Source organism: Trametes versicolor, assembly GCF_000271585.1.
Source record: "Trametes versicolor FP-101664 SS1 unplaced genomic scaffold TRAVEscaffold_9, whole genome shotgun sequence".
Lineage (NCBI taxonomy): Eukaryota > Fungi > Basidiomycota > Agaricomycetes > Polyporales > Polyporaceae > Trametes > Trametes versicolor.
The window spans coordinates 2,540,172-2,558,818 of record NW_007360329.1 but is presented as its reverse complement, the minus strand read 5'-3'; the positions used below and the strand labels follow the sequence as shown (position 1 = coordinate 2,558,818).

The following is an 18,647-nucleotide window of genomic DNA, read 5'->3' as shown; positions in this document are numbered from 1 at the left end:
CGAGCCACGATACAAGCGCTGGCCTCACTCATCCTTCCGGACTCTTCCAACTACGCTTGATATGCACATCTCATTAGAGCATCATGTGGCTCACGAGACATCTAGGTATGTGCTCTCCCTCCGGGCGCGACCGCTCTAGACTCGATCCACCCGGGGATGTCCCGATGGCCCATAGTCTATATAACCTCGCTCCTACAAGCTCGTATGCTCACCGCCAAGAGTGTGTGCCTCCTCCACCTAGGCTAGAACGATGTGTGAGAGGGGGTGGTGAAGACCCCCGTGGGAACGGCTGAGTTTGAACGTGCCGACGGCGCCTGCTAAGAACGAGTGGCTGGTTGAACGCGCACGCCGCAGGCCTTAAGTATGCGTGCGGTAGCGATGCTATCTTCCAGCGCGCAGGCCCTAATAACGAATAGAGGTCATCAGAGAGCCCTCGATGCTGCTGGTGCTGGCAAAATCCATACGGAGTACGTCCTGGTAGTTATTGCGCGGTCAGCGGTAATTCGTCCTGCAAATAGAGAGCGGGGTACCTCATTTTCACTACGCATATATTCTGCGCGGCGCGCCGCGAAGACGGCGGGGTCACCTGCGGGCGTGTGCTTGAGCTGCGAGCCTTGGGGCGGAAATGGCACTAACGACTGCGTGCCAGAACTGGGCTTCAAGTTGTACAGCAGCTTAGCACGATTTTCGAAGTTCTGTCACTTATGAAATGATTCTCCGAATATGGGACAGGGAAAATCGTAGCGCAGAGACGCGTAAAATAAATTCAAATAAGAAACGGACGCGCTCTGGAGGTATCTTCAGAAACGCGACCGCGAGTGCTAGTTCGCAGTGGTTCGAACGCGCGAGTCGGTGCGACGCGACTCTCGAGGCTCGCGTGCCGTCGGCATTTTCAATCTCAGCCGTTCCCACGGGGGTCTTCACCACCCCCCCTCACACATAGGTCCAGCCTCCCTTCGGGAGGAACGATTGTCTTCCGCCTCCGAACGTGAGGCTGGTTCACGAGCCTACCTCCACCTCATCCTCATCACGAAAGACCGCATGGTACATTATATCTATCGACTTAGGTGAGTCGTAACCGGTAAGTTACCTCATTGGTATGATGGCGGCCTGAAGGTATCCACATGAAGTGCCATGGGGACTCGAACTCGCAGGGGTGTCCATGTTGAAGATATGCGTGCTAACTTCGACAGGGTGATGATAGACTGATAGTACACTACACGATGCGGCGGTCGTGTAGGGGGCCTTTGTGGACATTGTGTAGTTACATCTAATGAAATATATTCTCATTTCGTGCATCCATAACAGAAGGCCTTATATAATCTCAGATGTGACGCGAGCAATTCGCGCCTCGCCCAGATCAGGCTGGTCGGGCTACGTGAATCTAGCTCCGCGTCGTCTCGTAGTAGGTCGTGCACATCTTACTAGGTCGCTGCGTCGTAGGTAGTGAGCCCCCTAACGATCCGTTCTCGTTGACAGTAGTATGATATTTCCACGAGCATTGCTCGTCTTGACTCGTAGCACGATAGCACGAGGTCTACGCGTATAATGTCGGAGATACATCCTAAGTGTCCCCCGAACTACTCGTGGGGGGATGCACGGCAGACGCTAGTCACCCGGGTTACTAGATTGAACTAGGCATTATCTTACTGACTCGTAGCCTACTGTACGAGAAAGGGGTCTCACGCAGTGTGTCTTCCATATTCCCCGCCCTAGGGCACTCTGGATGCCGAATATGCCAGTCGACCCGGCTGTTCGGACCTTCAAGCCTCAAGCTTCTGCGCCGCAGCCGATAGCGCGAGCTTGCACGACAGCGCGATTGGGGTGGTCGCATATATGCGTCTGCGGGCATACATAGAAGAGAAGGTCCGCCTGGAGGCACCAGCTTCACGCTGGGCAGTCGCGGGAGGACGCTGGTATCGCCCACCGTGCCAAACAAGCTGCGATCTCTCTTCATTCCCGCTCGAGCAGGGTGCTCTCCGCGTCTTCCGGCGCAATAGTGCCATCCGAACACTGATCGTGCGGTGGGGGTGGGGATGCGCGTGAAAAACTTTGCACGGGCTTTGCGTGCCGATTGGTATTGACGTGCAGCATCTACTATGGGGGCATCACAGGGACCCCAGCACGAACGACGTGCAGCAAAAACATGCCATTCAGAACCGGAGGCATGCGAGAACAGAACATATACATCAGAACTCTGGCGCGTTCAAGTGCGCATGCGCAGGTAGTTAGCGTCCACCTCCACCCCCTAGTCTCCGCCATCCCGTCCTCTCCTTACGACGCGCGGTCCGCCTCCATCTTATCGATCAGGTTCTTGAGAGGAATTATGAGGTGGTGGTGGTTCGCGGTGTACCGCCACGCGTTGCCGGGAACCGTAGCGGTGTGGTAGCGCGCAGGAAGTCCACGCGCCTCGAGCTGTTTGTTGAATCTGTGGTTGACTTCTGCTACTTCCTTATCCAGGTCGGCGTATTTGTCGTGCAGTTGCGCCTCTTTGAACGGGCACAGGCGGAGTTTCTGCCATATCCCCGCAACGAGCCTCCGCAATGTGCGGCGTGGCTCGTGCTCGTAGAGATGACCGAGCAACACGTCGATCCCGGCGTAGCTCTCGTCTCCGTAGAGAACGGGATCGAACGCCAGATACCGCTGGGTGACCAGTGTTCCGACGTCCCGCGCTGAGAACAGCTTGGAGAATTTATCGTCAAGCAGGCTGCGAGCCTCCTCGGATTCATCGCTAGCCTCTGGAATCGCGAGGCTGTTCCTGTATACGACGTAGAGGAGGACCCAGTAAAAGGACTCCACGTCGTCTGCGGCGGCGCGCTTGACGGGTAGGTTTTCCTGTTGTGCATCAGCAGCGGCCCTGAGGAGCCTGTTTGACAGGAAGATGGTCGGTCGTTTCTAAGGTAGTCATCAATACTTATGGCAATCCCGTGCTTCGCGCACCAAGAAGACCCACCGGAATGACATCCTCTGCGGGATCATCCATAGAACAGCTACGTTGTTCTGGTTGAGCTTGAGGTTCTCTCGGCGCTGCATTATCGCGAGGTGAGTATACCGAGGTTTAGGATATCCGCCGGAAACTGACCGCCGTACAAGTTCAGGGGTATGGCGCGCGGTCGAGCTATGTCGCTGCACAAGGTACGTCTGGGCGAGAAACAGGGAGGACCGTCGTTGACCTTTGGTATCTAGGAGCCTGCCGAAAAGGCGAGGCAGAAACGCGTTCGCAAGGCGGCATCGCACGTGGTATACGACAAGGGGCAGTCATGACCCTCCCCTGCAAGTTTCGGTTCGAGTAACTTCCGAGACAGACCCTTGGCGCGATGCGGTTGGATTCGTGGACGATCTATAAGGAAACATACAGTAATACTCGCACCGTCATTCCGATGCGATAGTGCCCATCGTCATTGTGGTGTGGGGACGCGCGAGCGTACACTTTGCACCAACTTGAAGGTTGCGCGCCGCGCTGGTACACTGGCCGTCTCGACGTCTACGTACTGAGGCGTTACAGGGAACGCGGAGCAGCGAAAGCGAACCCATATCATTCAGAATCAGAGTCATGCGGAGTCAAAACCAATCACGTATCCGGCCTTTGGCACGTCCAGGTGCGCAGGCAGCTAGTATCCAGCTCCAGCTCCAGCTCCGCCCCTATTCCCCGCCATTTCATGCTCTCCTCATGACGCGCTCTCCGCCTCCAGCTCGTCGATCATGTTCTCGAGAACATATATGAGGAAATCGTGGTCGTCGGTATACCAACCCGCGTTGCCGGGAACCGTACCTTGGATGGGAAGCACAGCGCGCCCAAGCGCCTTGCGCCTATTGTTGAAACCGTGGTTAACTTCTACTACTTCCTTATCCAGGTCGGCGTATGTGTTGCGTAGCGGTTCCTCTTTGAACGGGCACAGGCGGAGTTTCTGCCATATTCCCGCGACGAGCGTCCTCAATGCGGGCTGTGGGTCTTCGTCGTTGAGATGGTCGAGCAACACGTGGATCCCATCGTAGTTGCTGCGTCCCATAGGATTGAGATTGAATGCCACCACCCGTTGGTCGACCAGTGTTCCGACGTCCCGCGCCCAGAAGATCTTGGAGAACTCATCATCAAGCCGGCTGCGAGCCTTGTCAGACTTGCGGGCCTTCAGAGTCTCAAGGCCGTGCCTGTACACGGCGTAGAGGATGACCCAGTAAAAGGACTCCACGTCGTCTGCGGTAGTGCAGTCGATGGGTACTAGGTTCCCCTGTCGTACATACGCAGCCGCGCTGAGGAGCCTGTTTGACAGGAAGATTGTTGGTCGTTTCTAGGGCGGCCCGTCAATACCTACAACATTGGTGCCACGAAGACTTACTGGTGCGACGTCCTTGGCGGACTCCTCCATATATTCCAGCTACTTCGTCAAGCCCGAGATCCTCTTGGCCCTACACCATTGCACGGTGAGTACACCAAGGTTTTAGTGCGTACGACATACTGAGCAGTACCTATAGCAGACTACGTGTGCGTCTTGCCAATGTGCGTATGCAGGTACGTCTAAGTAATCAAGAGGACTGGTACTGACCCTCATATTTAGGACAAGTTGGACCTCGAGGAACACACGAGGCAGACACGCGGCTGCATGTCTGACCCACGCTGAGTAATATTATAGCTAGGTTAGCGTGATTGCGGAGTTGTAGTACCATCTCACCCAGCATTATACAACAAGATTACAATCTATGAACCTCGCGGTCTTCGGCGGCTCTGGGCGTGCTCCGAGCAGCGATGGCAGATGTAAGATAGGTATAACAAGGAGTTGTACACAGGAATCATGATGGAGGATACACTGAAGATACACACGAAATATGGCGTAAGCTGGTTGGCGGTGCAAGAAAGCGAGCAACTACTTTACAGAACAGAAATAACTTGTAGGAAACCGATATCTATAGCGATACAGATGTACTCAGCCTGCAGTCATATGATGCGTGACAAATATACGAGAGCGATCGGAACGAGAGAGCATGGTGAAAGAAATACTTGCCAACGTGCCATACTAGTCCTCCTCATAAAATTCCACAGGTGGCGGTTGAGCCGGCCCAGTGATGATCGCACGGTACGAATCATTGAATGTAAACTGCGGCAGCCGTTTCGGAGCCACAAATCGCCGGCACCACTTGCACTCCTTGTCCTTCTTCGGGATCTTCACGTTCGACTCCTCCAAGCCAAGAGCCGCGCGCCGGAACGAGCAGTCCCGAGCGGTGTGCGTGCACTTCCCGTTGTCCCACCGCGAGTCTTGGTGGCAGTACGGGCAGTGGACGTTTGTGAGCCGGAGGTGCTGCGAGTCGACGTGGTTCTTGAGGCTTCGGTACTTCAGCTGTGTCTGGCAGCCATCCCATCCACAGCAGACGTCCGAGCTGCGGTTGACGATGCAGAGCGCGAAGTGGCGCGTGTAGTGGTCCGCGAGCTTGTCGGCGGGGTGCGCCTCGCCACATAGTGGGCATGCTATCATTGTACAGAGCCGCACGAGGTCTTCCGTGCCATAGTTCCCCACGGTAATGAGGGTGTTGACGGGATGCGGCCAGTTGGGCGCCGCCGGATGGCAGGCTATGGGTACTACACCGAGTGGACCTTGAGCGAGGTCGGTGGGCGCGTCGACTACCATGGGCTGGTCGACCGGCGTAGCGCTGCCGCCGAAGGTCAAGAAGCTAGCCACATCCTTGTCTATGAGGTCATATGGGACTTCAAGCCCCTCAGCGTCCTTGAAGGCTTTCTCGACGCTGTGAAAAGGTTCGCTGAGAGACCAGGGATCAAAAGGGAGGATACTCACCGCTCATCCATTTTGGCTATATCGCTTGGTGTCATCATCGATTGAAGGTAATCAAAAATCCTGTCCGGAAGTCAATATCTTGAACTATGTCGGGGGGAAAGGAGACGGCAACAAAGTATGGCATATGGGGCAGGGAGGAGAAGTATTGTTGAGCAACGTACTGGTCGAGTTCTTGGTCCATCATCAATGCGTACTCTGGGGAGTATCCAGCCAAGTAAAACATGTTGAACATGTCCATCGTGATGAGTGAGGGTTGAGGGTGGCGAAATTCGAGTAGGGTTGAGCGTTGAGCGTGAGCGGATGGAAGGTGAGGAGAGAGAGCAAGTGGCGGCTTGAGCTATGGATCGGGGCGGTTTTAAGCTTCCATGTTTGGTCGGGCACAACAACGCGCACCGCGACGTGTTTTGCACACGTGAGGGCGTTCGCGCGCGAGGCCGGTGGCTAACCTCCGGATATCCAAGCGCGCCGAATCGCCGCCAATGCGCGCCATTGTCTGCCTGGACTGGGGTTCATGGCTTTAGCCAGTCGTCTGGCAACGCTTGGACTTCCCGCCCTTGTCAGAGGCTTCTACGCCGACATGGCTCACCGAGATGTTGCCCGAGACTTACTGAGGTCCTGGACAATGTAAGCGGCCTAGAATACCAGGCTTCGACTCTCGGGCAGCAAAACGGTTCGTCCAGTGCGACGTTAGGCGTTGCGGATGCTCAACTCCTTCGGAGTCCTTCCCAACAGCAGCGGCCCGCATCCTGTCGATTGATAGCTCATAATTCTGCATTGTACGCGGATGCTTACTCCTGTCGTTCGATAGGTCGCTGTCCTGGGAGGTGGTGTTGGTGGGATGTGCGGCCTGGTTGTGGCCTAAATAGGCGGGGTCACGTCGCCTGGGTTTCGTACCCCACGAAAGACGTGAACCTGCGGCAGCTCCCAGACGATCAAGGCCGGGGCATGCCGTTATTGCGCGCGAGTGCTATACCTGCCCATAATGCGCGTTCCTTTCATCTAGGGCCGCACTTCAATGAGTAGTCTTGGGCTGATACGGACTCACACGTTCTGATATCGGGAAGATCAGAGGTTTAGAGGGACATGTCTGGCGAGAGCAACTTGAGGCGACGACGTCTAAGCGCTCCGAGTCGTTCTTTCTTGCGTTGCCCGACGCCAGCACATCGTACGTGACGGTCACATCGTAGCAACCGTCGCGTGTCCTGTTTTGGAAGCGGAGGCGCATCACACGGCGGGCAAAGGGCTTATCCAGATGCACTAATATACAACAGATATTTGTCTGGCTTGCTTGCGTCTCTGACTCGCCTCGGCGGTATATTCACAAAGGGCTACGTTACGTGCTAGTGACGTTTTTGTGGGCGATCAGCGGGATATCAGAAAGGCTTACCCTTGTGTCGTTTCAAACCATGCTACAGTATAATGAGACGAGGGGTTTCTGTAAAATATTCGCAGCGCAGACATTTCAAACGCTCCGATATTATGCCTTCTGTCTCATTTCCTCTTCATATATGAGCATGTTGTATGGGGACACCAGAAATGGTGCTGAAATATATCAGATATGTCACCGTTCTGTACTGCGGAGAACATTAGTATGTCCTCACGAAATGCAAGCAAGCCGACCAAATTTCTGACAAATTTCAGCCCCACTGGATACGAGCTTTGCCCGCCGTGTCAATAACTAAGCGCTGATCAGGTCGGGCTGGCCGCTGGGGATGGACGAGACCGCTCCACAATCAAGCTGTGCATCGGAGAGCGTCAGCATACATTTTCAACATATATGAAGTACATTTGAGCTCTTCTCATTCTATCTCTACATCGACTGGAGCCATTTCAACTGATGTAAACCAAGAGTTACGGGGACGCCGAGTACGCCTTCAAGACGCGCTCCGCAACGACGCCCTTCGGGCAGTGCCGACCGGTCCAGAGATGCAGCTGGTGGTAGCCCTGCTCCAGCAGGACCTCGACGCCCTTCACTGTACGCCAATGGGTCCCGACGTTCGCCGCCAGTAACAGGAGGGGCGTGTCGGCGGGCTTGTAAGCCATGTCGACGACCACGCCGCCCTTGGTGGCAGCGAAGAGGGCACGGGGTAGGTAGAGAGCGTTCGTAGCGGAGCTGTCAAGTGACGTCGCTGAAGCCGGGACCGTAGAGATGACGACCGTCGGGGCGGGGCCGCCGTTGGGCCACACACCGAGCTCCTCAACGAGTTGGATCTTCGCGTCAGGGAACGCGGCGACGAGCGTCTCGGCGCTACCCCGGGTGCGGTTGATTAGGTAGATCGTCTGGATGCCCAACTTCCACAAGGCGTAGATCGCTGCGCGAGACGTGCCACCTGCGCCGATGACGAGCGCGGCCTCGGGAGTGAGGATGCCCTGTGGTAGCGACCGCTGGATGCTATGCGTGATCCCACGCCAGTCCGTGTTGTCTCCGTAGAGCGACAAAGACCCATCCTCTCTCTTCTGTGGAATGACCGTGTTGACAGCGCCGATGATCTCTGCGTCCGCGGAAAGCCCGTCAAGGAGCGGTATAATGTCCCTCTTGAACGGAATGGTCACGGACGCCCCACCAAAGTCGGGCGCGGTGATAGCCGCCTTGATCTCCTCGCCCACGGTCGCGGTCTCCAGGAGCTCGTATTTGTGCGGAAGTCCGAGCGCCTCGAATGCGGTGTTGTGCAGGGTCGGGGACATAGAGTGCGCGATCGGCGTCCCGAACAAGTAGAACTTCTTCGCGGGCAGCTGGCCTAACAGATGGAGGGCAGTCTGAATCTGCGCAAACGACAGCTGACCCGGGGCGGCCTTCGACGGCAAAAGCGGGTGAGTGACGGGACTGAAGGTCGAGTTGAGGATGCGTGACATCTGGCCCTCGACACCCATGTTGAGCGCGATGATGGGTTTCGCGCCTGAGACGGCCTGCGTGCGCAAGACAAAGTTGTGCAGAGCGAAGTTGTCCTCGAGCGCGTTCGCTTTGCCCACGATCTTGACGATGTCCCCAAACCGGTGCGCGAGCTGGTGCTTGGCCTCGACGGGCTTACCGCCCCAGTGCATGTTCCCGCTCCAGTCGTGCCAGGAGGCAATGATCTTCGAGTGGCCCTTGCGCGAGACGAGGTCCTGGATGTTCTTTTCCGTCCACGAGATCTCGACGTCGATGTACTCGACACCAAGGCGCACAGCAGTGAGGAAGAGCTCGAACGCTTCCTTCTCGGCGTGGTCAGGGAACTGCCCACCCTGGGAGACCGTGCGGACGGTGAAGATGAGCGGGAGGCGAGTCTTGTGCCTGAGGGCCGTGATCTGCTCGGTCACGTAGGACGTCGGAGGGATATAGGCGCCGAGCTTGTCGAAGTCCCGGGGCGACCTGAGGAGGTCTACGCGCACCTCGATGGCATCAACACCAGCAGTCATTTCCTGGACGTGAGGAAGCGCAGGAGTGATGTCGGGGTATGTGAGGCAGAGGAAGTACGACCTCTTGCCCTTCGCGAGGTTCGGGGCGAGGTTGGCCTGTTGTCCAGTGATGTGGTTGAAGAACCGCGAGACCTCCTCGCGGACGCTCAGAGACGAAGGCGCCGCCTTCGAGTCGTCATGCGCTGGCGTCCCGGAGGAGGCGAGCACACCCGTGTAGTTGACGAACTCGTAGCTGCAGCACTCTGCGAACCAGGGAGCACGCCGCTTGTAGACATCGACGATGGGCTCGCCATACGCGGGACGCGCAGTCTCCTCGCCGAGGTAGCCGACGACCTCGTCGATCTCTCGGACGATGTGCACGACTGGGCCCGTCTTCGTGTACTCTTTCAAGAGCTCGCGCGCAGCCAGGGTTTCGACGATCCCGCCACCAAGGCTGATGACATGACCACTTCCGTTTTGAGAAAGGAGCTCTCGCAGAATGTCAGTTTCTGCCTCGCGGAAGGCCGGCCACCCGTTCTGATGCACGAACTCCCGGACGCCCGTCTGGTGCTTCTCTTCGAAAGCGGCATCGGCATCGACAAACTGCCAGCCCAAGGCGCTTGCTGCGAGCTCCCCGATGAACGTCTTGCCTGAACCGCGCATGCCGATGAGGACAACCGAGGCCTGTGAGGCATCATCCGTGGGGCGGCTGGCAGAAGCGATCTCGTGCAGAGAAGAGAGCTCGACACCTTCGACGGCAAGCCCGATCTGGGGAAAGATGAGTGCGGGGGTCGGTGTCATGAAGAGGTCAACATACCTTGTTCTCAAGGTCGTCCCACCAGTTCGGCCACGTCTTCTCTACACAGCGCTTCTCTTCAAGGATGGTATCCTTGATCGCGCTGCCCAGGACACTGAACGCCATCGCGACGCGGTGGTCGTCGTAGCAGTGCACGCTAACACCCTCCTTCAGTTCCGAAATGGGTCGCCCATACACTTCGAGACCGTCATCAAGTTCCGAGGTCTCCACACCAAACTTGGCTGTTCGGAAAGTCAGTTGTGCGATCGTCACATGCCAGACTGTGTCTCTCACCGAGTTGGTCGATCATAGCCTTGATGCGGTTGCATTCCTTCACTCTCTGGTTCGCGATACCGATGATGCGCGTCGCGTTCGGCTTTCCGCCCTCCACTGCCCTGCCCGCGAGAGGCGGCTGAGTCGCAACAGCAGCGAGAACAGATGCAGTCAGGAAAGCGTCGGTCATCGGCTCCATATCGACTAGTCCGAGCGCGCGCAGCTGGCCTACCGGAGGGCCAGTCACCGTCGTCTCGGTCTCGGTCTGCACAACCTTGCAGCCCATCGGCTCGAGGACTTCTTTCGCGAACCGCGCGTCACCCTGCAGCGACGCGGACCCGATGTTCGTGATCGTGCACGTCGTGCCTGTGATCGCCGCAATGGCGAGTGGGTACGTCGCGCTGCTCGCGTCGGACTCGATGTTGTACTCCGCGGGGTTGGTGTATGCCCCCTTCGGGATCCGATACACGTCCAGCAACTTTCCAGACGGGTCCTTCTCGCGGACAACCTCGATCCCGAACGTCTTCATCATCGCGATGGTCATGTCGATGTACGGCTGTGAGATCACCTGGCCGCCGGTGAGCTCGAGCTTGATGGGTTCCGCGGCATACGGCGCGCAGAGCAGTATGGACGACACGTATTGGCTGGATACGCTCGCGGCGAGCTGGATGTGCGCGCCCTTCAGGCCCGCCGGGGCGATAGAGAGAGGAAGGCACCCCTGGCTTTCGAGATAGTCGATGCTGCTGCCGTTAGCGCGGAGCGCGTCGACTAAAGGTCCGATCGGACGCTGCTTCATGCGCGCGTTGCCCGTGATGATCGTACGCTGGTCGGCGCTCTGCGCCTGGACAAGCGTGCACACAGTCGTGAGGAAGCGCGCTGCGGTGCCCGCATTCCCCAGATAGACTTCCTTTCCGCCGCTGGGGACAGAGAGCGCCCCGGCGCCCCCGGAGACGACCAGGGTCTCGCCTCCGTCTTCCCAGTCGAACTTCGCGCCCTGAAGCTCGACGAGCGCGTTCATCATCACTTGCGTGTCGTCGGAGTGAAGGAGGTTTTTGAGCCGGCAGGTACCACTTCCGAGCGCCGCGAGAAGGAGCGCGCGGTTCGAGATACTCTTGCTGCCCGGCGTCGCCATACGGATGGGGCTTTTGCTCGGAGTGCCGGGTACGACCTTCACAGCTTCGGATAGAGTCTTCTCAATGACCTTGTCCGCGACGACAGTCGCCTTGGGCTCGTAAGTCGCACCGATGCGCGACAGGATGACGATCTTCTTCTGCGGACCGCTGTTCTTCTTGTCGATGCGCATGATGTCGAGAAGTTTTGACACCGAAAGCGAGCTCGCGGCTGGGAGGCTCGCGATCCTGGGGTCCGAGAGCGACACCGGGAGGTTGTACGCCTTCAGGGACCGCGTCAAACGTCCGACCGCGACTTGGCTGAGGATACCCAGCTGACGAGCAACCTCCGCCTCTAGGATCATACCGACCGCAACGCATTCCCCATGGAGCATGGCGGGTGTAAGGACCGCTTCAATTGCATGGCCAATGGTGTGCCCGAAGTTGACAAGGTTGCGCAGGCCGGTCTCGCGCTCGTCAATGGTGACTATATGCGCCTTGACACCGATCGAGCCGGCGATGACGGATAGAAGGAGCTCTTGCGCAGGCGAGCGCGTCGACTCTGTGCGCCCGGCGAAATTGACAGATGGGGTTTGGATAGCCGCGAAGATTTCGGCGGCGCGCGACTCGAGCGCGGAGAACTCTGTCTCGTTCCAAATGGCAGCGGTCTAGAGAAAACGTTAGAATATTGTCCTTCAAGAAAGCGCGCACATATTCGACAATGGAAATGAGCTTTACGTCGCGCCTGGGATGCAAGGCGGAGCATATAGAGTGCATGAAAGCGGGTCCATACCGTGCAGTGGAAGTTTGCGACGTTGATGGGGACTCTCTCGCAGTCCTGCGCGACATCTCTCCTGCCTCGTGCAAAATCGATCGCGCAAGCCCCCAAGGGAGTGTATTCGGAACGCAGTTATACATGTGGGGCGCTGAACCTCCATCTCGAGCTGAGCGCCGCACCAGTGGAAGCTGGTTTCCCAAAACTTCGGAACATGGTGGAGCAGGTCTAACCGCATACAAAGACGCCTCTCATAGTGGCTGGTGATTGGGACTATTTCCTGCGCTTTGCGCGGGACGCTTGCACGCTTACAATATTGCCTTACGAGTCACCAGCCGAGTCGGACGCAGGACCCTTCAGATCCCCACGGCGGGCATAGGTGGGGCATACGTCGCGTCGTGCACGAAATGAGGGAGAAGTTGCTCACCTTGACGACCTCGGCCATACCATTTGAGAACTCCCTCGCGGGGAGGGTTTCGAGGAAAGCTGCATCGATGAAGATGTACTCCGGCTGCCAAAAGGCGCCAATGAGGTTCTTGCCGTGGGGAGTATCGATCGCGGTCTTGCCTCCGACGCTGGAGTCGACCATGGCGAGTAGGGTCGTCGGGATTTGCACGAAACGGACTCCGCGCATGCTGTGCCATATTGAGGTGTGTGTGCCGGACTGCGCAAGGGAGTACTCACAAAGTGGCTGCGACGAAACCGACGAGATCACCGATGACCCCTCCGCCCAGAGCGAGGATGACGGTGTCGCGCGTGCATTGGTTCAATAGCAGGAAGTCCTCGACTTCCGCCTTGCCCTCACGGCTCTTGCTGGTCTCTCCTGGGGCGATCACGAAGGTGAAGAACCTTGCGTTGGTCGAGGTTTTGCGTGAGTCGAACTCGGCCTGGAACGCAGACAGATGGAGGTTCCCGACGTTGGTGTCGGTGACTAGGACATATGTGGAGGATGGGAGTGTGTCAATGACAGTTTGTACGATGTACGGGATGAGGTGAAAGCCGCAGTGGATAGACTCCTTGCCGAGGATGGAGACCTTGCGGACGTCGACGGAGGCCATTTTGGTAGCGGTCAAGATGCCTGTACAGCCGTGAGCAAAGCTTTAACGTCGCGCCAATGTTGCGCGTTCGTGTGTGGACGTACCGCGGTCGTAGGAAAGTTCACACCGCGCTCCGGGTCGGAGGAAAGCTGAAGGAGGTCAAAACATGCAATGACTCCGGTCCGAATACCACGGAGGCATTTCTGTGGCAATTATTTAAGGTTAATTGGGGATAAGCTCAACAAATGTGTCGGAAAACCTCGGCGAGCACCGTCAAAGGTCGGAACGAGTGAGCGCGCAGAATTTCATCATCGACCACAACGACCTCGACTCCGCCCTCGGCGTACTCCCTGCACTCCCTACCCCCTCTCTCGACGCGCAGGTGTCGCCTTCTGTCGCAAGATGGCCATGCAAGCATCAAGACGTATGTTCCCGCATAAACCTTTGCGTTAGGAATCCAGGCGGCTTCTGATTATAAACCGGACAATTCTCAGTTCTCGGCCGAAGCCTGGTCAGATCTCGACCAGCCGTGCTTCCGCGCTCCTCGTTCTCCAGGAGATTGCTGTCCACGGGGACTGAAGGCGCATCTGCGGTATGTTGTTGGTCTCGACCGCGTCGCTTGCATATTTCTCACATTCGTGCGCCTGAGAAGCCGCCGCCGCCGCCGCCCAAAGCGTCACTGTGGAAGCGCTTCCTGCAGGTCACCGGGAGCATCACTCTGGTGACTCTCGCCACCGGCACGGCATTTTACTATGTCGCGCAGAAGGATCGCACTCCTGGTGTTCAGCTGCCTCACGACCCAACCAAGAAGACCCTCGTCATCCTGGGAAGTGGTTGGGGCGCCACGAGTCTGCTCAACTCGCTGGAGACGGCTGATTACAATGTGGTGAGTAACCTGCTCTCACCTCCGTGCGAAGTGCCCGACATAACGGTTTGGATAGATTGTCATTAGCCCGAAGAACTACTTCTTGTTCACGCCGCTTTTGCCCAGCGTGGCGGTGGGTACGCTCAGCCCTCGCTCAATCCTGCAGCGTGAGTTGCGTCATAGTTTGCCTGTTGCCGAGCGGCCACCTGACTTCCTAGGAAGCCACGCGTTATGTCACGCGTCATAAAAAGCGTCAAGTCACTGTGATTGAAGCGTCCGCGACGGATGTCGATGTGAGCACCACGTCAATGTCAGGATTGTTGCATACTCACCACGTATATCTCAGCCTGCCACCAAGACGGTGACGTTCGCTGGTAAGTGTACTGAAAAGGGGTCCCAACGCAACTTCAACGGATCATTCCAGATACCTCCGAGATTCAGGGACTGGTCTCTACTACAACGATACCCTACGATTACCTGGTCTTTGCCGTCGGTGCTGAAGTGCAGACTTTCAACATCCCCGGTGTAAGAGAAAACGCTTGCTTCATGAAGGAGCTCGAGGACGCGGAGAAGATGCAGCGTCGCTTCTTGGATTGTAAGTGCTCTAAAAGATCACTCAGGATACTTGTCTAACTCGTGAGAAGGCCTTGAATCTGCCGCATTCCCTGGCCAGAGCACCGAAGAGATTAAGAGGCTGCTTCACATGGTGAGTTATCATTAACATACAGGTCCGCATCTATTAACATTAAACATCAGGTTGTCGTCGGTGGCGGCCCTACCGGTGTTGAGCTGAGGTGTGTACACAGCCTACTCGCAATGAGTCCGAGGCGCTGACCCCCGGATAGCGGTGAACTCCACGATTTCCTCGAGGAGGACCTTCGCTCATGGTACCCCGAGCTGGCGGAGAACGTTCGCATCTCCCTCGTGGAAGCGCTGCCCTCCGTGCTGCCGATGTTCAGCAAGCAGCTCATCGACTACACCGAGTCCACCTTCAAGGAGGCCAAGATTGATATCTTGACGAAGACGATGGTCAAGGAAATCAAGGACAAGAGTGTTGTCCTCCAGATGCCTGACAAGACCGTTGTTGAGGTGCCCTGCGGCCTTGTTGTCTGGGCTGCGGTCAGTACTAGCGCTAAACAACGCCCTGCGAGATGCTGATAGTGTGCTATACAGGGCAACACCCTTCGCAAGGTCACCCGGGACCTGATGTCGAAGTTCCCCGACGTTCAGACGAACAGGCGCGGTATCACTGTCGACGGTGAGTGCATCACTCAGTGAGCATAGGTTCAGCCCTTATTAACTCGTACATCAGAGTGCCTCCGCATGGAGGGCTCTAACGGCAGCATCTTCGCGATTGGTGACTGCTCCGCTACTTCGTACGCGCCGACTGCGCAGGTTGCCTCCCAGGAAGGTGCCTACCTTGCCCGTGTTCTCTCGCAGATCGCGAAGAAGGATGAGCTCGATGCGCGCCTGAAGGCGCTACAAAGCGCATCGGAGCCCGAGGCCAAGGAGGAGCAGGAGCAAGTCCAGAAGCGCCTCGCGAAGCTCGAGAAGCTCCGCCCCTTCAAGTACTCGCACCAGGGCTCCCTTGCGTAGGCTAATTCGACGTGAGATTGCTCTAGATATGGTGACTTACCCTTCATGCAGGTACATTGGATCGGACAAGGCTATCGCGGACCTTCCGTTCTTCAACGGAAACGTACGTCTATACAATGCTTATGTGTTATTCATAGCTAACGAGTTCGCATATAGTTCGCATCCGGTGGTATCGCAACTGTACGTCTTCCTGATCACCTCAATAGCGCATATACTTACCACGCTCGCTCGCAGTACCTTTTCTGGCGTAGCGTGTACCTCAGCACGCTCTTCTCGGTCCGTAACCGCACGCTCGTCGCCACGGACTGGCTGTACGTCAAGCTCTTCGGACGGTACGCCTATTTTCCTGTTTTTGCCTGCGCCCGCCTAACTCTCCCCGTACAGCGACGTGAGCCGTGAATAAGCTATCTATTCTGCTCTGCTCGGACCTGGCCATAGACTATATACGACTCGACTAGTTGAATAGATGTTAGAGGTATTCATAGCGTCCCATAACCCTTACACCCAACCTATCGTATGCTATTCGCCGTCATCTAGGTGTGTCACTCAATTGGCAGTACTGTGTGTTTTCACGGGCTCTGTGTTCCAGAGCGCCCAAGCATATCGCTCGTCCGCCACCAGCCGCCACCCTTGGCAGGAGTCCCTGGAGAAGCCGGTGACTCGCAAGAAGACACCGGGGCTGCAGTGCCACCACCGGGTACTCAAACCTGCTACCCTATGAGACCCTTTGATTTTCCAGTACGACACAATGTACCTGAAGGCCGACCATCGCACGAAGGTGAGTGGCATTCTAGCGCTAGTCGCTCCTACCTCAAAGGATCTTGCAGCGGCGGGGAAGAACTCAGCTGACACCCATTTGCCGGCGCACTATGAGCACCGCGACGCGGCAGAAATCGGATGAACGCATCGTAAGGGACTCCCACAGTAACCGCCGATCAGTGGTCGCCGCGAACGTGGCGGGCCGCTCTCGCAGCTCGCCCACAAATAGCGTGCGAGCCCGGGGAGGCGGAAAGAGAGTGCGCCTTCTCTTCTGGACCGCTGAGAAGCTGTAAAACGGTGCAGCCGATGCGTTTTGAGTTGCGTTTCCCAGGCGGACTGTCTGGAAGGTGCGCGGAAGCGTTCTGAGCCGCCATTGGGAGGCGCATGGACGGCGATAGGACTCAAGGGAGGATCACCTGCGCGCAGCTCGCACGCGGCGTACGACATTCGACGCGATGCATGAAGCTGCGGAACGTTAACGTCGAGCGTCTTGAAGGAGGGCCGCCGCCGCCTGCCTCGTGCTGAGGTGACGGGACCCTCAGATTCGGCCGTTGCTGCGCGTGAAGCTTGAAGGCTCGTCCATTCTTGCAGAACGTTCGGAACCCGTCCAGTATGCGCAGTGCCTGCTTTAAGGCAGGGTCGATGAAAGGTGAGTCGATACACGCACTGTCATTACCTACTGCGACGACTAATTGAAGTCGCCGTTCCAGAGCGATGGTCTCCACCATAACGCCTCCCGTACAGGTAACGTACCGTGCCTCGACCTTGCTACTTTGTATCTCAGACTCAGCTGTCAGAATACCTCCGACAGCGCCGGGCGCATTGTCATCGGGACCCCGTCGTTGTACCGCCAATCCAAAGATACCACGACGGAGTACCTTCATGACTCTGATCCAGCACCATGCGGACATGCATGCTGCGATTTGAGTGCACATACCGTGGCCCAGGTATGTTTATTCTCACATCCTCGCGATCTGCGCTAATACGGGAGAGTTATTCATAGTTGAAAACGCGGACGCACCATTCAGGAAGGCTTCCTCCTTGTCGGACGGTCTCTTCAGTGTCCCTTCTGTTCGCAAGACACATCAGCCAATGAATGTCCGCCATGCGTCGCTACCGCGCCAAAGTTGTGGTGGCGGGCTGCGTTCACACACGCCTGTCAGTGTCGGGGCCAAAGGCCGGTGTGCCAATTTCGCAAATCCGAGCACCGTCAACGTGATTCCTTCCGCGACTGACCTGTTCGCGGAGTAGATCCAACTCGGCAAGATGGGCTTCTTCATCGTACCAAGCGTCGAGGTGACTGTCGTAATGTCGAGATGGGCGTCGGGAGATGTGCATCCATATGTTTTCCATGTGAGCTCTTCGGCGTCGTCGGCCCCCAGTGTCAGGACATGCTATGCTGAGACATCCCCGTCAGACTGGTCACTGATCCAGAACGAGGGTCATGGTACTCGTCGTCGCCCTTCGTCGCCGCTTCGCAGGCGGAGAAGGGGCGGAGAAGCTCCTTATCATATCAGATAAGACAACTGATGCAACGCGGCTGTCTTATCTGATATGACAGGCGCTCGGTCCGGGGTGCTTCTCGTCCCCAAGATAACGCTGCTCCTCCATCCTGTGATGCTACTGCGACCGTCAGCGACGCCGACGCCGTAAAGTCATGCGACGTCTGCACATGTACACCGCACTACACCACAGCCCATGTTCTTGCTTCGGTCTCGGCTTTACCATAAGTCGCGACATGGCTCTGGCGATCTTATGTCTTCCTCGGATTTGACCACCCCATCGAATTCCGACTTGCAATGTCATCCGCGGTCGAGGTTTACCCGTTGCACTGGCGCCGAATCAGGGACGAAAGTCCGGACGACTGGATGATTTCCGGTCGCGGTGTGTACCTATCTACCACGTTCATTCGAATTTCGGGGATGCTCACTGGGCGCGACAGGCAGGATTGGCCGCAAAGGCAATAATCCAGAGGGCCACCGCCCTCAGCCACCGATCGAATCGAATGCAAGCAGCCCAATCTACGATGCATCACGTACAACGGGAGCAGACGCCACCTTGAACGACCCGCTTCTTCGCCGGCCGATACAAAATTGCTCTGGCATCAGCAAGGTTTGACCGCTCGCCCATGCTGCTGCTCTGCTTCTAGAATGAACCCTAGGCCTCGGTGCCCCTCCAATGCGGCGGGCCGTGTCGTTCTTTCCGCTCCTCCGAAGACGGCATACCAGATGTCGCATGTAGCATCCCCCCTGTGCGTCAGCTTTTTCCCATCCCTG

The 18,647-nt window shown here is 57.0% G+C and overlaps 6 protein-coding genes across 6 annotated transcripts; 2 read left to right on the top strand and 4 right to left on the bottom strand.

The window, feature by feature from the left end:
• Nucleotides 1–241: 241 nt before the first annotated feature.
• On the top strand, nucleotides 242–1,260 carry TRAVEDRAFT_60159 (uncharacterized protein). The gene has a single exon (XM_008043467.1). The coding sequence runs from the start codon at nucleotides 364–366 to the stop codon at nucleotides 706–708; it is 345 nt and encodes a 114-aa protein (XP_008041658.1). The 5' UTR covers nucleotides 242–363; the 3' UTR covers nucleotides 709–1,260.
• Nucleotides 1,261–2,274: 1,014 nt separating this feature from the next.
• TRAVEDRAFT_50681 (uncharacterized protein) lies at nucleotides 2,275–3,033 on the bottom strand (the record flags this gene model as incomplete). Its single annotated transcript, XM_008043018.1, has 2 exons — nucleotides 2,275–2,895; nucleotides 2,941–3,033. The coding sequence occupies 2 exons, from the start codon at nucleotides 3,031–3,033 to the stop codon at nucleotides 2,275–2,277; spliced, it is 714 nt and encodes a 237-aa protein (XP_008041209.1).
• A 635-nt stretch (nucleotides 3,034–3,668) lies between these two features.
• On the bottom strand, nucleotides 3,669–4,367 carry TRAVEDRAFT_50679 (uncharacterized protein; the record flags this gene model as incomplete). Its single annotated transcript, XM_008043017.1, has 2 exons — nucleotides 3,669–4,289; nucleotides 4,338–4,367. 2 exons carry the CDS (start codon nucleotides 4,365–4,367, stop codon nucleotides 3,669–3,671), a joined length of 651 nt encoding a protein of 216 aa, XP_008041208.1.
• Nucleotides 4,368–5,012: 645 nt separating this feature from the next.
• Nucleotides 5,013–6,024, bottom strand: TRAVEDRAFT_50678 (uncharacterized protein; the record flags this gene model as incomplete). Its single annotated transcript, XM_008043016.1, has 2 exons — nucleotides 5,013–5,736; nucleotides 5,948–6,024. 2 exons carry the CDS (start codon nucleotides 6,022–6,024, stop codon nucleotides 5,013–5,015), a joined length of 801 nt encoding a protein of 266 aa, XP_008041207.1.
• A 1,478-nt stretch (nucleotides 6,025–7,502) lies between these two features.
• TRAVEDRAFT_172173 (aromatic amino acid family biosynthesis-like protein) lies at nucleotides 7,503–13,172 on the bottom strand (the record flags this gene model as incomplete). The annotated part of the gene is made up of 5 exons (XM_008043466.1): nucleotides 7,503–9,929; nucleotides 9,979–10,199; nucleotides 10,252–12,007; nucleotides 12,542–12,749; nucleotides 12,799–13,172. 5 exons carry the CDS (start codon nucleotides 13,170–13,172, stop codon nucleotides 7,638–7,640), a joined length of 4,851 nt encoding a protein of 1,616 aa, XP_008041657.1. The 3' UTR covers nucleotides 7,503–7,637.
• A 300-nt stretch (nucleotides 13,173–13,472) lies between these two features.
• Nucleotides 13,473–16,139, top strand: TRAVEDRAFT_172170 (FAD/NAD-P-binding domain-containing protein). Its single transcript, XM_008043465.1, has 16 exons — nucleotides 13,473–13,575; nucleotides 13,646–13,743; nucleotides 13,804–14,037; nucleotides 14,093–14,183; nucleotides 14,239–14,309; nucleotides 14,363–14,390; nucleotides 14,441–14,611; nucleotides 14,661–14,722; nucleotides 14,773–14,810; nucleotides 14,862–15,135; nucleotides 15,190–15,274; nucleotides 15,329–15,608; nucleotides 15,664–15,715; nucleotides 15,769–15,792; nucleotides 15,847–15,944; nucleotides 15,997–16,139. The coding sequence occupies exons 1-16, from the start codon at nucleotides 13,554–13,556 to the stop codon at nucleotides 16,013–16,015; spliced, it is 1,647 nt and encodes a 548-aa protein (XP_008041656.1). The 5' UTR covers nucleotides 13,473–13,553; the 3' UTR covers nucleotides 16,016–16,139.
• Nucleotides 16,140–18,647: the final 2,508 nt, after the last annotated feature.

Coding starts and splice junctions, on each gene's coding strand:
- TRAVEDRAFT_172170 (XM_008043465.1), top strand. CDS start 13,554: ATGGCCATGCAAGCATCAAGAC. Junction 14,811..14,861: donor CCTACCGGTGTTGAGCTGAG/GTGTGTACACAG, acceptor ACCCCCGGATAG/CGGTGAACTCCACGATTTCC. Junction 15,793..15,846: donor CATCCGGTGGTATCGCAACT/GTACGTCTTCCT, acceptor GCTCGCTCGCAG/TACCTTTTCTGGCGTAGCGT.
- TRAVEDRAFT_60159 (XM_008043467.1), top strand. CDS start 364: ATGCGTGCGGTAGCGATGCTATCTTCCAGCGCGCAGGCCCTAATAACG.